Source organism: Sitophilus oryzae, unplaced genomic scaffold, assembly GCF_002938485.1.
Source record: "Sitophilus oryzae breed Bouriz unplaced genomic scaffold, Soryzae_2.0 scaffold_302_pilon_pilon, whole genome shotgun sequence".
In the NCBI taxonomy this organism is placed as follows: Eukaryota; Metazoa; Arthropoda; class Insecta; order Coleoptera; family Curculionidae; genus Sitophilus; species Sitophilus oryzae.
In genome coordinates this window covers 1,226,286-1,252,349 of record NW_022146866.1, presented here as the reverse complement: position 1 = coordinate 1,252,349, position 26,064 = coordinate 1,226,286, and the positions used below count along the sequence as shown (strand labels likewise).

Below are 26,064 nucleotides of genomic sequence, written 5' to 3'. Positions count from 1 at the left end.
AGAAAGAGGTATTTGTATTGTACGGTGGTAAAAAATTGTCTAAACAAGACCGAAGGGGCAGATATAAGATATAATAAAGCAATAAAATGTAAAAAAGGACGGGTAAACACCTTTGTTTAAAATTTTAGAATATCGAGCAATGACCAAAATATGACGCAATTTAAAAAAATGTCACTTTTTCTGGCTTAGAATAAAGTTTCAAATGCAACGTTTATATTCAAATTTGTTATGATTTACAACAGTTAGGTAATAATTGAGACGAATTATAATTCAATTACCGGCTACTACGTTCTTATTTTAATAGATCAAAATTCAACAAATATAATTAGAAATTATTTTAATTGTGAGAGGCTCCCTTGTGGGACGCCTATGTACGATTACGGCGGAAACAATACCTACCTGTGAAAAGACGAATTCGGGTAATTTGAGCTTATTTTTCCACACATTTGACAATGTCCTACCATATTGAAAATTCGCAGATTCAAAAGTACGTTAAACAAAAACAAAAACTAATGAAAAACACTGAAAAGTTCACTTCGGATTTGATTCCGACTTCAAACACACCGTAAGCTAAACGTAGTACGCTATAACGGACCAAGAGCCGTCGCGAGGGGTGGTGGGACGGACGGCTCATTTCATTCTGGAAGACTAGCAGCGACGTTGCCAATAGTTCTAGACGTTTCAGCACATAAACAGTAAACATGTCCTTTAATAGTAACGCATATATCCTCTGGTTAATAACATATTATTACGCATGCTTCTTTAAAAATAAACTATAAATTTAATTAAGAAATTGAGATTTATTGATATCCGGTGAAGGTTTTAAAGTCGCCTTTTCTGCAAATCAAACTAAGTAGATAGGCGCAAATTTGAGATGTGGCAATGTCGCCTTCTCTATCTCAGTTGGTTTTTACAGTACGTAGTCAACCTCCGATTGTTTGATCGGGTTAAAATGCACAATGTGATATCTGTTCTTACTAAATCTATGGACACACCCTAAAACTCATATTTGACAAATAATGATGACGTAACGGTGAACGATGGCTGAACAGTCTTTACATGCGTTGAGGTGAGATTTGTATTTTCTAGAAAATATTTTCTTACAACTAATCATTTGCAAAAGAGGAAGGAATGAGATACTAAAAAAAGAAACGAATTTGGTGAATTTCAACATCTTTGTGAAGATACTTCTTTTCATAAGGACCTTTTTAGATTGCGATAGTGATAATTCGATTTTCGCTTATTCCATAAATATTTCCATAAAAAAATAGTTCCTAAAGAGATCGAATTCAAACCAATTTCTCAAGCGATTTCGACCATTGAAAAGATACAGTCAATTCAATACATTTCAATTTGCTATGGCCTTGAAAAAAATCTAAAATATTTGTGTAGTTAAAAAATGGGTACGTATTTTTCTAATTCACTCGCCATGTTTCTCATTGTTTTTCTTCACGTGGTTTCAAACAAAACTTTTATTTATTTATGAAATAGGTACTTGTAACTTTGTACCATTGATTAGTAGTTTTCGGTTACTAATTATGATAAAAGTTGACCTTTTGTAAGAGATAAAAATTATTAAGAAGTCTAAATGGTTTAGGTTGAAAAAGATATTTATGTTTTATTATAATTTGGCGGTGATACATATGTTTTCTCAAGTATACATTATTGTTTTTTATTTGACATCGCGAGAGTAATACATTTAATATTAAATTGAATTTTTTGCAGTTTTTCAGTATTCCTTTAAAAACATCACTTTATTTAAGATTCACCTACACATTAAGTTTTACCTGAGCTGATATACAACGCAACCCATTATGAACGCCCGGCATGGCGCGGCACAATCCAGTTCATAATAGGTTGCGTTTTTGCGGAATTTTACTGGTGCTGTGCTGTACCGCGCCGTTCTGGGCGTTCATAATGGGTTGCCTGCTTTACATGTACATTTTCTTGGCAGGCCCTGGCAGTCATTGGCAGTCGTCTATAATAATTACATGGCAGTCATAGGCCGTCTTCTTCGCAGTAATTGGCAGTCGCTTGGCAGTAAAATTATATTTTGGCAAAACAGGTTTTACTTTATACATTTTGACTGAACTGACAGGTAAAATGCTATATGTTGACCACGGAGGAATAAAGGGGGAGACGCTAGTACACGTATTTCTGTATCGGTATCAGTTTCGTTCTTTGGGTGGGGCAAGAGGAGACCAAATGGACAGGACCGGATTAAGTAAAACTTCAAATAATAAAATCAAACAATGGTTAAAATTTGGCATGAGCTTATCATTGTGTATTATTAATCGTGTGTATCACAATTAACAAATTACTTGGCATTACTACACCAAACTTAAAATAGGAATAAAATACTAATTATAATGATCATTCGTTAATTCGGTCATTACGGACCTGTACACTGTTTATGTTACCTGTGAAATGTTACTCTGGTGAGTTTCTTCGAGTCGATACTTTTCTTGCTTCTACAACTGCGCACAGCACACGACACCATGGCTTTTAATGTTTTTGTAATAGAAAACACTCAAATTATCGATGAAAAACATTAAATTTTAGGAAAAATGCACAAATGACAAAAAGAGACCACAATCAAATATGTTTGGCGGCTGGCTGATACCGTTTTCGCAACAGCTGTAGCGCCTCCCCCTCTTATTTCTCCATGGTGTTGACGGAGCTTTAGATTCTTTTAACTGATAATAATGAAACTAAATTTAAAGTAAAAATATTTCTTAGAGATCCTAATAGAAATCCCCGCATTGATTATGTCACAAATTGACAGTCGAAATGATTTAGAATCAAGACATTTAATATAAAAAAAATTGTTAAGAGAGCTGTACCTCCAGAAGCCATATCAATAGTGTTGCCAAATGCAGCGAAATTCTTATTCAGTATTGGATAATGTAATAAAAGTATTTGAAATTAGGAGCTTAAAATATTTATTTGTGCAAATCAGGTTTTTATGGCCGATTCGCCTGTGGAAAGGGACCGCAATCGCTTGGAGAGGGACACGGGGGGAACTCCCCTGGTCAAGCAAGAGCCTCACGATGGCAACCCTGTCGATTCCTACCATTCGATGTCGGAAGCGTTACAAACAGTAAGTTTATTCGAGTTTTATTTTTAATAGTCCTTTGTTAGTCTAACATTAATTAAAAAATTATTTTTTCTCAGAAATTTGCCACAACCCACAACAATAAAATTATTCTCTATTTCAATATAAGCTCACAGATTCAGAAATAACTAACTGAAATATGAATAAAAAATGTACTAAAATTTGCAAATACATAAACAGATATATTCCCATGTAAATTCTCCCTATATTGCGGGAAAGGGTTCGTTAGGATCCAAACACTCAAATTTAATTCAAATTAAGTGCATGAAAACATTTTCACTTTTTGTAAATTATTTCCTTAAATGGTCAAAAATTCATGAATAATAAATTAAAAATGAAAATAATACAAGTTTTTTAAATAGCAGCCATATTGCCGTGTCTACAATCGAACACATTCTATCCAGTATCTTGTTATTTTTGTTTGAGCCAAAGCAACATACAAAATGTCAAAACGAGGAAAACCGTGACTTTCATATACAGACTGTCCAAATATTCCATAGACATAGAACATAGAACTACTGCGTATTTTTGGAATCAAAATAAGTTCATTGGACACAATTTACCTCTATACAAAAGTGCTTCATTTGTCCGCTAGAGGGTATCAAAATAAACACATTTTTTTAAATATTTTAAGAACCGTTATTCCGACTTTAATGAGATATTGGGTGTCTATGTTTTGCCAAGTGCTTTAACATTTGACCTTCACAAAAATCAAGAAAAAGTACGGGAAGGGTGAAACTAACCCTACCCCTACATATATTGGTATAAATATTTTCCAACTCAACCGACAACCGTTTTTTTTTTCTTTCGTAAAATGGTCCCCCTAGTATTTACTACATTTTTTGTCTCTTGTAAAAAAAACGACACCTCGCATAGCTGTTGAGAAAACAATTTTTGGAGAATTTATTTTTCCAAAGGTGACCTACAAATATACAGGGAGTTCCAATATTCCGTGGACACAATTAACAAGTACAGTTCATACAAATAAACTTTTAGTCACGTGATTAAGCTCGACTGGTACAGCGTTGCCCACTTTTATATATTTTCTTTCAATCAAAAACAGTTATTATTTACATTAATAAAACTCACCTTAACAGCACTTAAGGGACATAAAGGGCTATTACTACCGATTTCCCGTTCAAAATATTCTAATAAAGTTGCAATGAGTTTTTTACGGCTATTAAGCTATCTTGTACACTTCGCACTAAAAGAGGTTCTAAAAAGAACAGTGTTCGACTGCAAGGTCTGCTAGTAAACTATAACCCACAAAATTCTAAAAGTTACTGGTTTGTGGAAGTATGCTTTGGAATTAAATAAGACAATAGAAAATTTCATTAATGACTTATATTTAATTAACAATTATTAACAATATTGGCTGTGACAGTCTCGATTATATGAGATTAGATATGCAACTGGAATACTTAAGTGTTTCTGCTTCGGTTGGTTAGGAGAAAGGCCTCACCCTCTTCGCTGCACTCGTCCGCTGGTGGGTAGCGTGATTGTCCGGCTAACGTTGGAGAGCTTGTGAGACTCCACCAGTCTCAGTGCGTGAGCTACTAATGGGGAGGGTCAATTCTCGTATCTTCCTAGAAGATAACAAACAGCAGTATTCTATTCAACACAATTGATAAGTACCCAGTTTTGTGGTGGTGTTCTAAATTACCAATTGAACTGTCTGTTGGTTGCCAGTGAAAGTACAATAAAAATAACTTATGATTAAAGAACATATTAGTGATTCAAATAAACAATAATCAATATCTAAATCCAACTACTAATTATTATAATAAAAATTATAATTAAAATTTAAAAAAGAAAATAGGCAATGACAGTTTAAATTAAGTTATAATTGAAAAGATTGTCCAAATTATTTAAAGAATATAAATATAGAATTATAACAAAAATATAAAAGAAAAATATTTTGCTCTCTCTCTCTAGAAAATTCCAGACCACCACAATCACTTCGGTACGACTTGAAAAAAAAAATATATTGTTACAGTAAATTATTTGATTTAATTTGTAGACACGTGTAAAAAGAATAAAAAAAATATGTAAGATTAAAAAAAATAGAAATATAGGAAAATTTAAATTAGAACAAAAGTTAATACTAAAATGCGATATTAAAAGATAAATTAAAAAACTAGATAGAAAGATAAAGGTAAATAGAAAGATAGAGATAAGATACGTAAAACGATAAATGCTCAATTCGACAGATAAAAACTAAAAGAAAAGATATGTCACTCCAGGAACGAAGATAATGCATCCGCTAAATAAGATAAAGATAAGGTAAGGTAAATTTGGCAGATACGAGGTAAAGATACGTTCCCCAGAGTGACCCAAAAACAACAAAAAACAAAAATCTATCTGTCGAATGGCCTGCCAATAGACACCACCACTACAGGGTCCAGATAAAACAAGAGTTGCCTTCTGGCAAGCAAGGATTCGTTAAAGGTGACATAAGTCGTATAATATAAATATTATTAAAAAATCCTTACTTACCAGAGTCCCTCCTGGTTCGTCTCTGAGAGTACTCCTTCAGTGATTGATTCTGTTCATGGCCCCTGAGATTGCTAAATCGAACACCTCTGCGGGTTCCTGTTCGACAGCTTGCGTCTCAGTACATAAATAAGAAAGATAAAAATAATTAGTACTAAATAAAAGTTAAAGGTATTAGAATTTTTTTTTACAAAACTACCATACACGTGCTACTAAGACAAGAAGATAAAGAGATGATGAAAAAAAAAATAAACTGTGAGATAAAAAGATAAAATAGAAAAAGGAATTTAAAGTTACAAGCTAATTAAATAATTAAATCAAATAATTAAATCATATTAGATAGTAAGAAATGTTTAAAAAAAATAAAACTAATAAATCATTTCCAAGTCGTACCTCGTGCCGGTGTCTTGAAAAAAAACTAGGTGTTTAAGCAAAGAAGATCGAGATGAGAGAGAGTGATTCTTGGCAAAACAAAAAAAAAAGTCCCTTTATAGAATTCTCCCACTCATTTAGACATGCGTTAAGTACCAAATGTCAATATAAAAATTTTATAATTAATAGTAAAAATAATAAATACGATAAAATTTCTTACATACCTTCAAAAAATGTGTGTAACAATTGCATCTTAATTATTTAACACTAAACAAAATATTAATAATAAACCTTCGTTTTTCATTAAAAATAAACAAATTATTATCGGTAACCCATAGGCAACCAGAAAATATATAAAATATTTAAACAATTTAAACTAACAACCATCGCTAGTGATGTGTACCACTATCGAGGTTCCGCAAAAAATCGATAATATATAAAAAACGTATAAACGATATAAAAGGAAAAATGTAACGAAAATATTTTCGTTACAAAACATGCAAACAACGATATTTATTTCAACGAAAAACTCGTAATACAAAACTGAAGTGTTAAAACGAATGACAATGTCACAAAATAAAAAAAGTAAATAAATGCGGCAACATGATATTATTTACAGCAGAGCTACCACCTGAATCTTCAGCGCGAAATTTAAATTTCAGTTAGTCAGCCCGGTGCCGAATATGTCCATGGTTGGCAACAATGAATTTAAAAATCTGGCCCTCGATTACGTAACTAAAAGTTTAATTGACATGAAATATACAACACAAGCGCATGCGAGAGGTCACCTACGCTCTCTGGAGAAGAATATGGACACTTTCTAATAGAAATATTAATATTAGACTAACAAAAAATAATACATGTATTTGTATAATATGTGTTAAAATTTAAATTCATTTTAGTCATCCATAGCTTCTTTTCTAGTAGAAATCCTGAAAGTTTAATCTAGTTTTCGCTATTGGCATATTTAAAATATCATCGCCTAACCGGGTGGTTGGCGATAATTTTGAGTCAACTTAAATAGTCAGCTATAGCTCTATGGCATGTGAGTCTGCTGCTGACTCTAGAATACAGAGTTCGCACCTCACAGCCGTCGCGTGGCAATGGTAAACCACTTTAAAATTATCATGGCATTTGTCGAAAATATTATTTTCTAGTAAACTCAAACATAATTATTGTTAAGATATTTAAAAAAATATATAATCTATATGTAATTGAAGATCTACTTTCTACCTAGGATAAAATTTTCTTAATAGTACCATAGTAGAAGGAAAAGAGTAGTTGCACTCTCCGAAATATTTTCTGCCAGTTTTTACAATCTGTCGAATATCGGCAGATTGCAGAGCATTTCAGTTGAGTTCCGTCCGTCGACCTGCGAGGTGCGAGCGTTGCGTCCCAGCACAGAGACGGATTGACAAAAAATGATGACAAAAATATGTTTTGTTACATGCGAAAGTCCATTGATACTTTCTAGCGGTCAAAATCAAACTCTTCTAAATAAGAAACGATTTCTTAATGATCTTGCTTCTGAAGTTCCTATAATGTTTGTTAGCAATTACTTAAGTTTAAATTTAAAAATGGTAATTAATTGGCCCCAGAAATATGAGGATTTTTCTGCGAAATTTTTTTTTGGAAAAAATTAAACTTGTTTTAAATTAAAAAAAAGTAGAAAATCTCTGAAATAAATAATAATATAAAAATATGTCATATATTTTTTTCGCATTTCTTCCCATCAGAAGATTTTCAGATACAGAAGAATTGTTACTCACACGAATTGTGAAAATATTCTGTTTTCAAGCAAATTTTTACTCATTGATCAATTTTTTTATATTATTTTATTGTGAACTCATTTTCTTAAATACATCTCTGTCAAACTGTGGCGAGTGCCACGACTATACTTTGCCTAGTTATAAACCACGGCTATACAGCTACGTCAGTGGTCACGGGACCAAGGCGAGAACAAGGTCATATAAAGTGGCAGAAAAAGAACAAAGGATTTGACAAGGAGTAAAGCTACTAGTTTCCTTATACTATTATAGTACATAAGCTTCATTATTTAATACTGTATGTAAAAGAGATTGTGAGATTACAGTGTATCAGTAAGTTTCATAATCGGGATTTCATTGTTGTACTAATAAAGAATAAGCTGTTACTATCAGTGATTTTACTAGGAAAGAACCTAACATCATATCATCGCATTTTAATTTTAAGGATATGTGTACAATTGTCGGATTCAGTAGACATTTTGTACATTTCTCGTACATTCTTTTCCGGTTATCGAAACGAACTGCACTTAATAATTTGGGTTTTCGCGAAAACGCCTGACTGAGTTTCCCGCGTAATGAGGTAGAAGGAGTGAGGAAGTAAAACCGTTATTTCGCGTGCATTTCAAACCGATTTATTTATTTTCTTCAAGAATCGGTTTGAAAATCCACGTCGATTAAAGAAAAACAGAAACCCGGCCATTGACACATATCCTTCCCTTTCTCTGTCCGCAGACGACCTCTACAAACCTCCTCACACCTTCTACCTCGGCTTGGGCGCGACCGTCCGACTCTGAGTGCACTACCTTGACCCTACTGACCAGCGCGCCCAAAGACCGGCATTTCACGCTGCGACAGTACCTAGACGCGCCACCAGGTGACTTTGCTTCATCTGACACCCGCCCTTCGATAACCGGTGTCGAACTAGGAGGTCTACAGGCCATTTCCAACTACTATAGAGTCCCTCTACCGGTACCCCCAGAAATCAGTAAGAGCGCCGCTCAGGAATGCTCAGTGATACAGTCAGTGACTAAGGGAAATACATCGTCCAGTGTAAAAAACGTGCCAGTTCCCAGGCCGCAAGTAGGTAGGAAAGGATCGCGCTTCAGACATTCGTGGTTAGAGTCCTACGTTTGGCTGCAGTACGACGAAAGACAAAACGTAATGTTCTGCAAGTTCTGTAGGAAATGGAGCGGCGATATGCCAGATATACGGACTTCGTTCGCCGAGGGCAGTACGAATTTTAGACTGGAAATAGTGAACCATCACGATAAGTGCAAGGCGCATAGGTTGTGTGTGGCTAGGGAGTACCATTCGGAAACGTTAGATAGGTCGAAATCGTCACAAGATGTCGCTGACTATTCTCAAGTTCCTGAAGCTTCAGTGTCGGGTGGAGTTGAATAGGGTAAAACAGTAATTTTACTATGTAATGAACCTAGAGGACCTCTTGATAGAGATGCACGATATTTCTATAAAATTTCTGAATATTGATACTTTCTGTACAGAAATAAAAAAATAATTAACAAAATAATTGAAAATGTTGCTTCTCTATATAGTTCTTTGAGTTTAAAAATACTTCTTTATATAGTTCTAAAATCTAAAATACGACAGCGATAGTCCTACAGACGCTATGTTTTAAACATAAATTGTGTATTTTAAAGAACCGCATTTACTTCTAACTAATGTAAAATTTCAATACACATAATAGATCATTGTGTGAAAGATATCAAATTTAAAATATTGCTATAAAATATTATATAAGTATTGGAAAATTGTATCATGCATCTCTACCTCCCAGTAATTGTTGTTTGAAGTAGAATATAATTTATAGAAATAAATAAAAGCAGTCCATGTCAAATACATAATAGTATTTCAAGGTTAGATAAGACAGATCTTTGAATAAAAAAATTAAGAAAGGAGTAAAATACCTACTATCCATGTATTTATGCATAGTGGACGGAATCAACGTTATAGGTCCCCATCCTTGACAGTTCTGGTTGACATTTCAGTTGAAACATTTGAATATGATTTGAAATTGTCTAGATTTGCTTGTCTTTACTGCCTATTTTATGTTATTTATTATTTAATCTACCGTTGGTTTTGTTTAGAGGTAGTAAATCTAGAAAGAAATTGTGTGTGTCAGAACTTGAATTAAAAGTGATACTGTTGCGATTTATCGAAAAAGACGTAAGATAGTTGGTTGTGCAGCGTGCGGGAGATCTCGGTTAATAATCGGGGGAAATAGACAGTTAAAGCATGGCATAATACGTATCTCACGGTACGTATGTAACTTATGTATGAAACGTAGTCACAGATGAGGATGCGACGTCGCGTAAACGAAAGTTAAAGCAAGTAAACGGTACATATTGAATTTCTATGTAATATCTAAGGATAAAAATCATTGGAAAACAAAGACACTATAACTTTTGTTCATATAGGATATGTTTACTTAAATTTGATTGCATTCTTTTAGAATCCTCATATAGATTTATGTATATGTTGCGGTTAAGGTCCGATGTCTGGTTAATGTCGACATTACCCAATTAATCTCGAGAATAACACACAACAAAACCACCAAAAACATAACCTAACCCAAACATTAACATGTTAATGTCGACATTAACCGGACATCGGACTTTAACCGTAACATATTATACTATGAAATATTCTTTAGCTTAATATTATCATTGCATTCGTAATCAACGATATTATCAAATGATTAATTTATTATATTAAAATAAGCCCATGTCCTGTTACACAAATCAATTTCTGAAATATTTCAAATAACTACTAATAACTAGCTCAGGTCTGAGAGCCAGGTATCAAAAAACAGATTTGAACTTGTTCGTTCGGCATCAGCGGCGTAGCGGGGCGTCGATACAAGGGGATGTAATAAGTAACTGCAATTAACATTTTACCAACACAATAAAGTTTTTTTTTATTAAAGTCTAATTTTGAAGTTACAAAAATAAAATATACAAAAACACAGGTTAGAAAAATAACCAAACCGATTAAAAAAAAGGACTAAATTTAGGTAATTTAGTTCTAAAAAACAAAGCTGTGAACGTATCTGTTAGATTTTAACATTAAGATCAATTCTTCTAGTACGCATATAAACTTTTATTACATGTTCTTCAAATGAAGGAGAAGAACGCATACTCTTTACTATCGAATCGTTCATCGCAACGCGTGACGGTATTTTTAATCTATACCGCGAACGAGATGTGTTTGTGGATGTGTTTATGAAACCGCATCACCCATCGACTAAAACAGCGAACGGGAGACGTAATCGCGACCAGAAAGTTCGCTGACCTCGGCGTTCAAGATGTAACGAGGACAGTCGCATCATCGCTCTGTCGAGATATTCTTATTTTTAATTGTTTAGCTTCGGTCTTAGCTTTATCTATGCAGCTCGACATTAAATGATTGAAATTGAATTTAATTATTTGAATAAATTTACTGAGAATTTTAATTTATTATAGGAGATATCGGTGACTTTTTTTAATAAAAACGTCTTAACAATATTTTGAAGGGTTTTCGACGCATCACCCGCACCACTGGAAGCTTCGCAACTGTTCGGCATCGTTCGGGTGAAATCGAAACTTCTTCGGCTCAATACGTTTGCGTTTTGTACGTACGTAAATGCACACAAAGATACGTGTCACGTATCCGTAAATGCAAGTGAATTTCTCACTGCGCAAGCGTACATGTCAAATGATACGTTTACGTCTTTGGTCGTGCTTTAACTGTCTAATAATGGAATAACCTTTCACTGGTATGTGACTATACACATACGTGTAGTAAACCGATCATTTATGAAATTTACTTATAATTATACATTTTTTTACGTATACGTCTTTGGTCGTGCTTTAACTGTCTAATAATGGAATAACCTTTCACTGGTATGTGACTATACACATACGTGTAGTAAACCGATCATTTATGAAATTTACTTATAATTAACTAATTATACATTTTTTTTCTTGCTTTTCGCTGTTATTTGCTACTTGTCAAAAATTAAGATACGTCAATTTGATTGACGTGCTTCAGTAGCGTATGTTATGTTTGTGTTATATATAATTATTATAACTTATCTATTTTTATTAGAATTATATATTTTTATAACAATTTTAATAACTATAGTCTGTCCAACGAGAAGATCCTTGACAGTGATAGATGTGTCTGTCATTTTAATTTCAAAGTAGAGTATTCTATTTTACAAAGAAATAAGTTGGTACAACTGGAACGCACAGCAGGAAATCAATATATTTAAAATTTGACTGACAAGTGATTACTTCAACTTCAAAATATTGTGAAAAAAACTGAAAAAATGTAATCGAGTTATTTTATTTAATAAAAAACGGTATGCTGTAATACAAAACAAACAAGAACAAGACACCACATACCAAAAAAATATGAAAAAGAACTATTTCTTACTTTCAAGCTTTATAAAACTTCCCGCCATGATTATATTTATCAATATAACTTAAGTACAAATACAAATTTGTAATATTCCACAGGAATAAATAAAACAACATAAATAAAACAAACTATTTTATTAATAATAACACTTACCAAATTTTATACCTTAAATGTTGATTAATTAACTTTAATCTTAATTTTTTTAAACCAGTACCACAAATTACCTAATTTGTGCCAGTACCTTTTGACATTTTTCTGCAGTACTAAAATCCATTATTTACCTATCGTGTCGATAGTTTACAGCTACTCCAGTTTTTAGTACCTATGTGTTTAGTATGGTCCTTAAGCGTCAAAAATCTAAAGGCGAGTTCATACGCATCGGCGTCTGTTTGTCGTTCATCGTTCTGTCAAACCAATAAAATTGAAATACGATCTATCATTTTTGAAATAAACCAATAAAACTGGTTAAAAACAACAAGAGACGACGCATGACAAATTTATATTTAAACCCATCCATAGCTAACTTAAAAATAATTAGAAACTTTTTTTAGTAAAATAAATAGATTGGTATGGGACGTCATCTGCTTTTCTTCTGTCATCGTCTGTCGAAATCTTACCTGAGAAAAAAAACAGAGTATACCAACTTTTATTGACAACGTAAAATAAAACAACAAATTACTGAGTCTATCCTACATTATATTTTTACACATTTGATAAACCGGAATTTAAGTCGGCCATATTAGGTCCCCATAGCGCTTGACCTAAGATTTTTGTTATGCTTCTTCCTTAATCTTTTTGTTCAAAGATCTATATTTTAAGGCTATATGAAATAAGTGTTAAATCAACATTATTGCTGTAAAATATAAAGTGCAACAAATTTGTGATAAAAAATGAAACACAGAATATATTCAATTATCTATAGTACGTCAAATATAATTAATACCAGTTCTAATATTATAGAGAAAAACATAAATATATACATATTTACATTTACATATATTTTATATACATATATTTATCTATCATATACAAAAATCATTGTTAAAAACATTTGTTATATAATGCGCAGGTGTTTTAATGTTTTTATGTAAAGCACTCTAAAATTGTGTCGATGTCGTCTGAGGGGCCACGTATTTTTTTCTGTTAAAATAAATTATTAATTTTATATTAGTGTATATAGGGTTGTTAAATGTCAAGGCTAGTGTACCGCAATATATGCCATTAAAGGAAAATCTGTATTTTTTTTCTGTTTAGTGTTTTAAAATGTTAGTATTAATTACAGTTTTTTATTATATTGTTTCTTCTTAGACAGGGTAATGGTCTCAATGGGGATATTTGAAGGTATTGGGGGTATATTTGAGTATAGTATATTTAAAAATCATCTATCTCAATACCAAATATCTACTTGACAATTTTGAATACTCTGTATAATAGTATTTATTGTATTTTATTAGCAATTTTAGACAGTGATATAGATCACTCTTAAACTAATATCTGTTAATTTTATTTAAATTTTAATTTATATGATCCAGTTTTTTATAATTTATCTGATAAGAAAAATCTTTGATAAGGTATATAAATATAATCCTTTGTTGTTTTAAACCAGATACTATTCAGTGTTATGTAATATGTTATATTAGGTCGTTATTTTATGTTTTTATTTTGTTAGGTAGAATAGAGTACTTTATTGTAAACGTTGTAAGCCAAAAAATAAATTTATTTAGCTTAAACTGGGCAATTTTTTTCACCTTACCCGATTTATCACTGTTTGGCGATTCTTAAATAAGTGCAAATATTTTTAGGGTTGGTAAATTTCGACCCCAGGAACACGCCTATGAAGTTTTTTTTCGCACAAAAAGATGTTGAAAATCATGCATTTTCTTTTAAATATTTCTGTATATTTTAGAAAACTTTTTAAAACTGCCTGTTCACCGCAAATATTTTCCTTTGGTATATTAAATCTATGATATTACCGTGGTTACGCCACTAAAAAGAATGCAAATACAGAAAAAATCCGGTGGCTCTTAAAATTTTTTAAAAATAAATCATTTTTTAAATTTTCAAACTTGGATATCTCGGTTATTTTGGACTTATTTGAAAAACGGTAAAGAGAAAATATGTTTCATTTAATGAGATCTACCAGACCTGAAAATATATAAGCACTATTTAAGCTTCACCCTGTATAATTTTTAGTAGTTCTATATAGTCATCATTACTTTCTAATATTTTACTAAACAGTTAATTTCAACATACATTTATAAAATGTATGTTAAGACTATATAAATGTATGTAAATTTTTGTAGAAAGTTAAAACATTTTCCACAAAAATGTTTGTTTCTGTTTGCTAAATTTCATGCTATGCCATATTTTAACATCTAAGTAAAATTTTAAAACTGGCAGATCAACACTAAGCAGATCTCTTTAATTTAAATATTTTTAGAGCACACTCTACAACGATTCACAAAGATATTAAAATCAAAGTGTGATAAACAAAAACCAGTATCAAACCCAGGGTCTATTTTACCATAAAGCCGGGCCGTCTGGGAGCCCGTTAAAGGTTGTAAAATATGCATAATTTCTTCAATTTTTGAGTTTTATTAGAAAAGAGGGCCCGACCAGATGGGCCTTGCTTGGGCCTTACGGCCCGACCAGATGAAAAATAGGCCCTGATCAAACCACTATCAAAAATTTTTATTTCTGAGCTGTTTCGGCTATTCAGCCATCATCAGACCTTTTTTTGTCAAAAACCACTGTTCGTTTTACTTTATATTAATATAAAAAAATATAAGTTTAAGTTTTTTATTTTATATTAATATAAAGTCAAACGAACAGCGGTTTTTGAGCATAGGTCTAATGATGGCTGAATATACAAAACAGGTCAGAAATAAACGTTTTTGATAGTGGTTTCACAATGGTTTTTGTTTATCACATTAAGTTTTATCATGAGCCACAACTTTGTGAAAATTGAATTGTGAGAACCAGACTCTATAACGTTAAAATCAGTTGTTCTAAACAATACTTTTCCATAACTGTAATATCGATCAAAAATACATCTAAAGAAAATACGACAGATAATCGATGACTATTTTTACCTGCTTTAATTTTATACCAATCATATTCAATATAATATCTATTATACCGCGTGCGTCACAAAAGTGTCTCACCCCTATAACTTTTTTATTTATTCAGATAAAAAAATTAAATTGGTATGTTAGTATATGACATAAATTAGGATTGATTGACGTATTCACTTGTTTCTGGTCACTCAAATAAAACATATGCGAAAATGTCAAAAGTTGATATAGGATATGTCATTCTATTCAGAATGTCATTTTCTATCAAATAAAGTAGAAATATACCAAGAGTGTCATTTAAAAATCAAAAGTTGTAGTTATTTCCGGTGAAACAGGAAGTGACCAAAAACAACTGAATACGTCAGTCAATCCTAATTTATGTCATATACTAGCATACCAAATCTCGTTTTTTATCTGAAAAAATAAAAAAGTTATAGGGGGTGAGCCACTTTTGATACGCACCCGGTAAACCACGCCAAATCTGAATATCGCTTGTATAGGCCACGCCCTACACTCCATACCACTCCCGCATCTATACTAATACTCTTAACCACGCCCACAGGATTAATCACTTCGATAAGCCACTCCCTTGGTCCCTCCCACCACATATCTGCCAAACCTGTGTTGTTTAATTAACATTGGACGATTTTGATTAGGGTGGCAGCGTGAGTGTACACCAAGACGAGGCCAGGGTGTCGTTAACAAGTCAGCCGGACCTGCCCGACAACAATGAACTGTCAAATTTACCACCGCCCGATATCACAGATCCGATAGATGGTAAGTTAGCGGGTCCCAAAGATATGAATTTCGTTTATTTCTCGAGATTCAGTTGAATTTTTATTTGCATTAATTTTAATTTTCCATATTTTATTACCAAGGAAGAAAGTATTTATGTATGCTGTATGGCTGTGCTTTGTTTTATTTTTTGTTTGCTTTACTGTGATATTTATTTTAATTTGTTTGTACATAATGTTTTGTTCTTTGTAAATATTTTTATTTTAACCAATTAAACGCCTGTCTTGCACCTATTTGCTTTTTCTAACCTTATACCTTATTTCCTTTTGTTGTGCTCAAGAAACATTTACATTATTTTTTTTTTGTTCTTATAATCAGTCAAGACTGGAATGTAAACGTTTCTTTTACTAATGCTTTTGTTGCTTTTTGATTTGCTTGAGCTTATTGTATAGTATTTAATTAAGTCTACAGATTTTATAAAATAAACTAATTTCTCCGTAATTGAAAAAGCCCTAAACGAGAAAAAGAAACATGAACCTTAACTTTAATTCAAAATTTTCCCGTTAATTCTGAACATTTCAAGTGCGAAGTTTTTAAAGTTTCTTCAAGTTTAGGGTGGTTTTTATAAAACGGAGAAATCTGTTTTATTTTAAGCTTTCTAACACAGCGAATGGGCAAAAGGTTATTACACAACTTTATTCATTTTTCAACATGCATCTAATAATTCATTTTTAAGTCGATTAATTATGTGTTTTAAAAAATACAGTAAAAATCGTAACTACGTTAAATATGATATTTTTTAAGAGTAATTGTATAAATAGAATTTGGTAAGTATTTCTAAAGGTGGCATGTCAATACATGTGATAATTAGTATCATTGACGAGGAAATATACCTAGCAGACTTGTGAATGATTCATCGGGAAAATAATCCTGGTCTTCAATGCACGAATTTAAATATATTTTACTATAACCCCAAGTAATAAAAATGTAGAGATTCTTTTCTTTTAGTTCTCGTAAAATTCATTCCGTAGTACCGTTGATTGAAGAAATAAGAAGATGCGCATCCTTATGGGCGATTTCGTAGCACAAAACCTTTCCGAGATGTAGCTGGCGTTACCGTCAGCCTATCCGAAAATTCAGAGATATAGTTTATACCAAAGCGGATAAAGAATACATATACTGAAGAAGTGCAAGCGCCCTGTTAAATATTGGAAAGTGAAATTGACGTTTAAATTTGACACTGTTGACAAGTCTACTGCTACTAGCGCCCCCAATACCGCTTTTAGGAACTACGGACTATATTGTCACTTATGACGGGAAGTTTAAAAAATAAAAATTTTAATGCTTTAGTTATTTTTAATGACATACATAAAAACACAAAAAATACACATTTTTTTAAAGATAATATGTTTAATATCAATATCAAATATACAACAGAAATATAATTTCTCCACAACAAATTAATAAAATTAAAAGAATAATGTTACAAGTATAGGTCAAGAGACAAAATAATTTATATAACAAAACTGAAAAAAACGGCGTCATAGAGGGCTTAGAAATGAAGATATATATATCATAATTTTGAAAGTAAAATTATATGGGAAATGTCATCGATCATCATTTTTAAGCCAAATGGACGATTATTTTAAACATACAGTATATTATTTTAATATCCTAAGTGAAAAGAAGATAGATCTCCTTTCTGTTTTGTACTATGGTCCGTTTCTTCCGATGGCTCATCTCGTTGATATTTAGGAAGGTATCCATAAAATATATATTTTACTATCGGTCCTGGGATGAAAAAACTTAAAATTCAGTTTGATTTGATGATCCTTTTCTGTTACGTAAATCAGGAGAATAACGGAAGGAAAAAGACAGGAAAGACAGAAAAAAAAATTGTACGCCATATTTATCAGCACTTACATACACGTTAGTCTGAGGAGTTTTATCAAAAACCTATATTTGCCTAAATAATTACTGTATTAAATTTCAAAGCAAAGTGCAGCGTGTAAACCATGTATAAACAAAAGAAATAAAATGGCGGCGAGTCAACGACCCGACAAGGAGAAAAGCGGTTTTCGAATGACAAATTATGGGTCACCAAAAATTGTTTGTGTCTTTTCAACGCGCGCTTTAGAACGAAAAACAGATGAACTCAATTACTGAAGGATCGCCAAGGTTCTATCTGTCACTCTTGTCAATAATTTATCGGTAAGGAAGTTTCATAGAAAATCGCTTGTAGCCAAGTTTTGAACCATTGCCAGTTCTTCCATAAGAAGTGTCATCCCCCTGACTGTACTGCAGTACTGTCCCCCATTTGTTAGCATTGTCACTTAATCAGCACCATTAGTCCACACAATTGGTCCGCATTGGTTTGGGGTTGTACACCGCATTAGTCTCGCGGTTTACCCCTCGCTGTTATATCATAATATTTATGTAAAATACTTTGAATAAGAAGACTAAGGAAGGAGCATAATGCTATCCATGTATTCATGCATGGTAGGCGGAAAAAGCACTCTAGGATGGGGATCCTTGACAGTTATTTATTCTACTACTGATAGTTGTATAAAGGTGGTAAATCTAGATGGAAATTGTGGCAGAACTTAAATTAACAGTGACACAATCGCGATTTATCGAAAAAGACTCTAAAATAGTTGGTTGTGTAGCGTACGGTAGATCTCGGCAAAAATTGAGTGAAATAATGGAACAACTTTTCGCTAGTAAGTGACTATATAATATACATACGTGTAGTAAACCGATCATTTATGAAATTCACTTAAATTAACTAAATATATATTTTTCTTGCATTTTAGCTTTTATTTACTACTTGTCAAAGATCAGATGTCAAAGAATTTAGATACGTTAATTTGACTTACCTGCTTCAGTAGCGTATCGGATGTTTGTGTTAATAAAAACTTATTATAACTTATCTATTTTTATTAGAATTATATATTTTTATAACAATTTTAATAACTACCAACATTTATTCACAACGTAAAATAAAACAACAAATTATTGAGTCTATCCCACGTCTACCCTACATCATAGTTTTACATCTTTTAAATAAAATTAGAACGGCACTGATAAACCGGAATTTAAGTCGGCCATATTTGAGACCCATCGCCGTGTACCTAAGATTTTTGATATGCTCCTTCCTTAGTCTTCTTATTCAAAGGTAAAATATTATGGTAAATGTCAATAATCGTCATTTCCAAGTCAACTAAACGATTTTTTTTTCGATTATACGAAATATTCAGTACCTATAAAACAATTTTGATTTGTTTGTAGTCTATACTTAACACGAATAAATTTTCAATACATAAACGCGGATTTTTTGTCCAAAGATTCTTAAAGCCCTGAGACTGTATGATGAGTTATAACTCGTTATAACTCAAGAAAGGGGAACACACAATAGATCTATAAGGTCGCGGTGATTAACTCCCCTCCTAAACATTCTACATTCTACATCCAAAGATATTTTTGTCAAACATATTACAGATATTACACATTTTAATATGGCAACACTGTCGCTTTCCAATCCACACCGTCTTCGATATGCCTTCGCTGGCCGAATTAGAGAAAATAAGTGTTTTATGCTTTGGCCACAGAACAATTGGTGTCTCTACCGTACAGCACTTAATAAGGGGAAATCAAATCAGCAGTAAGAGGAAGGAAGAGACGTAAGAGGAAATCAATTCAGCCTTGTCACGAATTCGCCCATTAGGTTGCGTATCTTCTCAGTTCTTTCAATCATCGTTAGTACTTTATGGTTTATTACTATGTACTGAATGACAACATATGATCGAAGAAAGCGGTGTCAATTTATCTTAGACATGACGATCAATGATATATGAATTGTCATTTCTAAAGTAACTTGACGCCTTTTTCCCATCGCGCGGATATAAAAAACATAGTTTAATTTAATTATTTAAAAATATATGGGCACTAATGAGAGGGCATTTTTAAAGGTCTTTAGATTAATATACAGGGTGATTCAAATTTATTTTGCTCTAAAATAGTTTTTCAATGAAATGCTATTATTTTCTCATGGGATTTTCCATGAGATTCGCATTCCAAAAATATCATAATGTCATAATCTGTACCAAATGGTATTTGAAAGATGTCCATTTTTATATTAAATTTACTTCAAATATAAAGGTCTCTCAATATCGTAAATTATCGATTATTTTTTACTGGAAGTGATTTTTAGTGTTATTTTCAAGACTAGTCATTTAACGTTAGATTTCTTGAATTAACAAGGGTGAGTTGTTTGTGTTAACTATTACAATTGAAACACCCTGTATTTTATATCATAAATTAAACATTTTTATTCAAAATTTCTATACCGAAAATCATTTTATCTATAGGGCAATGTTTAATTATCTCAATATCACTATCAGTTGCAGCAAAACAATATAAACATAATAGTTCGTAAAATTGAGAAAAATCATTATGCTTTTAATTAATACATCAGCTCGATAAATAATTATTTTCACACGTTTGGAAATAAATAAATAAATACAGGGCGTCCAAATATTCCTTAGACATAGAACTACTATCTATTTTTGAAATCAAAATAAGTACATTGGACACAGTTTACCTCTATACAAAACTGCTTCGTTTGTCCGCTAGAGGGCATCAATCAGAAATAAACCGAACGTTAATTTAAAAAAAAATATGAAGTTTATTGTCAAATAACATTGTGATTACAGTTGAGGGTTGGAACCATTGGTGTTAGACAGCAAAATAAAACACTAAATCGCCACAATACACCAAAACATTTTTACTTTTACACTGGACGCGCGTTTCGGAGGTTTTGAGTTTTTAATCATCTGCTGATGATGCTAACATGGTTAGCGAAACGCGCGTCCAGTGTAAAAGTAAAAGTGTTTTGGTGTATTGTGGTGATTTAGTATTTTATTTTAACATTGTGATACTAACTTAACATTCCAGATATTCGCCAACTAGATTATTAACACATAAGATATTTTATGCGCCTACAAAACTTGTCCTGCAAAAAAATAATTGTTTGTCTAGATTCGGAATAACTTTTTTTTTCTAAAAAAGCGCTTTTTTACAAGGGACAAAAATGTAGTAAGTGCTGGAAGGGCCATTTTATGAAAAAAAATCACTTGTCGGCGGAGTTGGAAAATATTTCAACTAAAATTTATGTAGGGCTAGGAGTATGCTTCCCGTACTTTTTTCTTGAATATGTTTGATGCCCCCTCCAAGGGACAAACAAAGCACTTTTGTATAGAGTTGTATTGTTGAATTGTGTCCAATGAACTTATTTTGATTCCAAAAATACGTAGCAGTTCTATCTCCACGGAATATTGTGACACCCTGTATACCGGGTGCGTCTCAAATGTGGCTCACCCCTATAACTTTTTTATTTTTTTAGATAGAAAATTGAGATTTTGTATGTTAGTATATGTCATAAATTACGATTGATTGACATATTTAATTTTTTTTGGTCACTTTCTGTTTCACCGAAAATGACTACAACTTTTGATTTTTAAATGGCGCCCTTGGTATTTTGTTACTTTATTCGATAGAGACTGACACTCTGAATAGATTGACACATCATAATATATGTCAACTTTTGACGTTTTCGAATATGGTTTATTTGAAATTGCAACATGCGATTCATAACGCTAATTTGACTCAAAATACCAAGTGTGTGGTACCAAATTATTCGTAAAAAAATGATTTTTCCGAATATGCTAATGAGCCACATTTGTTCCATTTGAAAAAAATGAGATATGAGTAGAGATACGATTTAGGCATCTTTTAACCGGCCAAGAGAAGACCCTAAAAACATTAGACGGCTGCTATTACAAAACAAGGCTCCTTGATTAAAAATTAGTGTTTTTATTTGATTGAATTTTTTAAGTAAAACTGTCAAAAGTTGACATATGATATGCCAATCTATTCAGGGTGTCATTTTCTATCGAATATAGTAAAAAAATACCGAGGATGCTATTTAAAAATCAAAAGTTGTATTCATTTCCGGTGAAACAGGTAGTGGTCGAAAAGAACTGAATACGTCTATCAATCGTAATGTTACGGATTCCGTGGATCCACTATTTAAACTCACGATAAAATACTTAACGATTTTATTTGTCTCACTCTGTACACACAACTTATACTATTTACAACACAATTTATGCAACTACTATTACTCTAACTGTACTGGCACCTTCGCCAATTAATTCACAATTTAAAACGCGGTATTATCAAACTTCAGACTGCCAACTGCCAAAACGCGGGCCTTATATACCCCCTGGCGAGTGTTTCTGGAACATTCTCAAGAATTCTGTAATTTTCTTTTACTTTCTGGCGAATTCGCCAGGTTCCTCAATGCAGGTTGCAGTTATGTAGCAGTAATGCAGTTATGCAACCAGTAATACAGTTTAGCGCTACATACACCTTGACAGTAAATTAAGTCATACACTAACATACCGAATCTCGTTTTTTATCTGAAAAAATAAAAAAGCTATAGGGGATGAGACGCACCCGGTATTTCTTAAGTTCTTTGAGTTCATAGTTTTGCTATAGTCGTGCCTATGAAGATATTTCTTGTAAATAAGGCGTTCTTTTTTCGCACACAAACCATGGTGACTAATTTCGAAATTACGAAACCGTCAAAAAGTTTAAATGTTGATAAATTCGACTTGCATTTCTTCCTGTCTGAGGGCAAACGTCCAACAATGCCCTTTGTTTCGTCATTTTTACCCAAACTACGCTTCATTTTCGCCAAGCAAAGAACGACTTTAGAAAGATGAACGTTTTCTGCAAAAACAACCAAGAGAAAAAAAAAGAACCTCGCAGTCTTGATGGAGGCAAGAAAACCGGGCAAACTATGACTATGATTAATGATTTAAAGTTTCAGGTCGCGCTTCTGACCGTGAAAAGTATAGATAAATCGCTGGGAATTTGTTCGGGGGAAATGTTTCGAGAAAAATCCTCCTCCAGTCTGTTTGACGTTTTTAATTACTTCTATCTAGTTTGACTAGGTTTGTGCAAATTTAGTTAAAAGTACCGTAAGAAACAAGGCACTTTTTTTTCTTGAAAGGAACGTTGCCAATAATTCGTCACTTCTTTATCTAAAGATAATTCTAAAACTGTAGATAGGGTTTCCATACGTACGGATTTACCCGGATATGTCCGGGGTAATTTTAAGGTAATTTTAACCGTTACGATGTTACATATCTACTAAACCGATATTGTTCGAAAATACCTGTATCTTTTACTTATCTCTTCAAGTTTTCGTAGAAAGTGCATTTTCTTATCATTTAGACTTCATTTATGAATATACCTATGGAATATTGACATTTTAGATTATTTTTTAAGATGTGACAAATTTCCAAAGAGTACAGATACTAATATTGTCGATATAATTCGCTTATTTCATTAAAAAAATCCTTGTAAAGAGGACCAATAATTAATATAATCCCAGTATTCGAACTGCATTAATTGAATGTTTGCGTTGATTAATAATAATTGCTCCAAATACTAAAAAACTTAATTTTTGAATTTGTATTAGACAGCGTGGTAAAAAGTAACACCTTATCAATTTTATTTAATTTTTTTCACGAATGCTTATATAACAACGGACGTTCATTTTCATAACTTATTATTATATTGATTTCTGATTCAAATCCACATTTATTTAGAACAATTTATTAACTAAAACAATTAAGAATGTAGTTTAACTAATTTTTGGGCGGAAATAATGGTGGTATATTTATAATTGATATATTCTTTTACAAAGATTTAAATAGTTTTATTTTTGTAAATGTAATGTGCTTGCAATATTATCATTTTTAGCACGTGTACATTTTGTATATTTGTTGCTTTAAAAAAAATCTAGAATGTCAATATTTCATGGGTATATGATAAATGAGGTCTAAATAATTATAAGAAAGTACATTTTCTACGAAAACTTTAAGAGATAGGTAAAAAATGGTATCATACAATTTGATAGACAATTAAATTGTGCATCTGATTCTCGTAAAATATACAGGGTGTTCCATTTAAATTAAACAAGTAATTGCTGTTTAAAGCTAGTAGTTATTTAAAATACATTTTTAGATACTCTGTATAAGGTAGTATTACTGTTTTTATTATTACAACACAATATCTCATCAATAAATAAACTTCAGTAAATATTTAGCATTAAAAACTTACATACCATTGGAGAAATGAAGCCTTAAAATGTTTACTACAATCTCACAAAATTAAATATATTTCAAAACGGCAAGGTTTAAGTGTGATAAACCTTAATCAAATTTACCTTTATTTCAATCGTAGAATCTAAAAATAAAATAATATACAGGGTGTTTCATTTAAAAAATACAACTATATCAGTTTGTATTTATTTGGGACACTCTGTATTTTTTTTTAAATATTTTTAAATTGTGGCTCTAATAATCCTTCAATAAACCCAAAACTTAAAATTTGTAAAAATCTAGTCGTTTAGCTACCATACTCCGTGTGTGTGGTGAATAATCCTGTATAGTTATTACAAATGACCACAACATATTTACGAACTTTTCTAGCATAAATATTTAATTCGCGAGCATATATGGGTATATTATGTGTCGTGAGTTAATAGAGACCATGACCCTATATTTCTAAAGATGGACCAAATAAAATGTGTTGAAGAATTTAAAAGGTTCTTTAACGAAACAACAGGAATACTCCTCTATCCTTACAAGTTGAATATAAATAGCGCGCAAATCATTAATTTTGTTACTCATTTATTAAATAATATTAAATGAAAAGTTATAATTACATAAAATATGCCTTTTTCAACTGCATAGAAAATGAAGAAACTTTATAATTTTAACTTTATAAAACTGTCTGAGTTATGTAAAACTAATTTCAGTTTTATATTCACTTAAATTTTACCGTGTAATCGAATAAAAACGACAATACAATATCCACTGAAATATCATTTTAGTTCGAGTTTAATTTTTGTCTGTCACTGAAATTGTCACAAGAGATCGTGAAATATTTAAGGTATGTTTAAATGTAAAAGCATTATTCCTATAAGAAATATGAGTAGTTTTATACAAAAAGAGTATATTTATTATGAATCTGTTCATTTTGTTTGTAATCATTATTATTACAAATTTATATCAATCAAAAATACGAATATCAAAGGTAAATCAACGAAAAGTAATTAGAAGTCAAGATAATATTAAAACAAAAAAATGAATAAATATTAAACAGCAAATTAAAAATAAAATTAGTTGGCTCTAAGTTTATAGATGTATATCTTATTTATTAGAGTTGTCTTATTTAAAAGTATTTCCCCACGTTGGGCGCCATAAAATTTGTCACGCGTTTGTCTTAGCTTGGCTTTTTTAAAGTAAAAAAATAAGAATAAAAAGAATTAGCCATTAACAACTTATATGCCCTAGCTAGAGAAAAGTCAGAAATCCTCCCAGATGTATTTAGGACCTCACAAGTTCCACAAGTAGATAAACAAAAAAGCTAAATAAGTAAACAAAAAACAATACTATTATATTTTAAAAAAGTAAAGAAACTAAAAATTTCAGTTAACGTCTCCTTTTTGCTGCCAGGGCTAATTTGGACGGGGCCTACTTTGTTTACGCGGAATCCGAACCGCGGTCCTCGGCCATATGGTCAATGGCCTACCGACTTGGCAAGTGTCCAAATCGACTCTTACTCACGAGATGTCCGATCTCATCCGGCCTGAGTGAGCAGTGTGTGTCAATAGATTTTACACTTTTGCCTTTTTTTGGACAACAGCACGATACAGAGTTTCGAACCGGTCACCCGTCCATCCACTAGTATCGCCTTACGTCGCTTAACTTCGGTGTTTTAATGAGTGTTTCGAAGGGGGGCTGGGCCGTTGCCCTATTATATTTTATTAAATTAAATTGACAGGGCCCAAGATAAGATGAAAAAAATAATAAAAGAAATAACGTTTGATATACATTGTAATTTTAGGCTATGCGCTGACAGGCAATTTTCAGTGGCAATCAAAAATAGTCGGCCGATTAAAAATAGCGCATATCCTTAACGTTCAACTGATCATCAAAAACTTCAGTAACAGACA

General features: G+C 31.9%; 1 protein-coding gene across 6 annotated transcripts in view; it reads left to right on the top strand.

Annotated features, from left to right (window-relative positions):
• The window catches only part of LOC115884591 (sex determination protein fruitless), a 70,755-nt gene that overhangs the window by 12,747 nt on the left and 31,944 nt on the right, over positions 1-26,064 (top strand). For 3 of the 6 annotated variants that reach the window (XM_030903217.1, XM_030903218.1, XM_030903216.1), the window contains exons 4-5: positions 2,960-3,100; positions 15,896-16,016. In XM_030903217.1, the coding sequence (XP_030759077.1) occupies positions 2,960-3,100; positions 15,896-16,016 (262 nt within the window). Of the gene's footprint in view, positions 1-2,959; positions 3,101-8,478; positions 9,625-15,895; positions 16,017-16,982; positions 17,021-26,064 lie in introns of those variants that run through there. The other 3 variants (XM_030903214.1, XM_030903215.1, XM_030903219.1) reach the window with 2 other exon arrangements.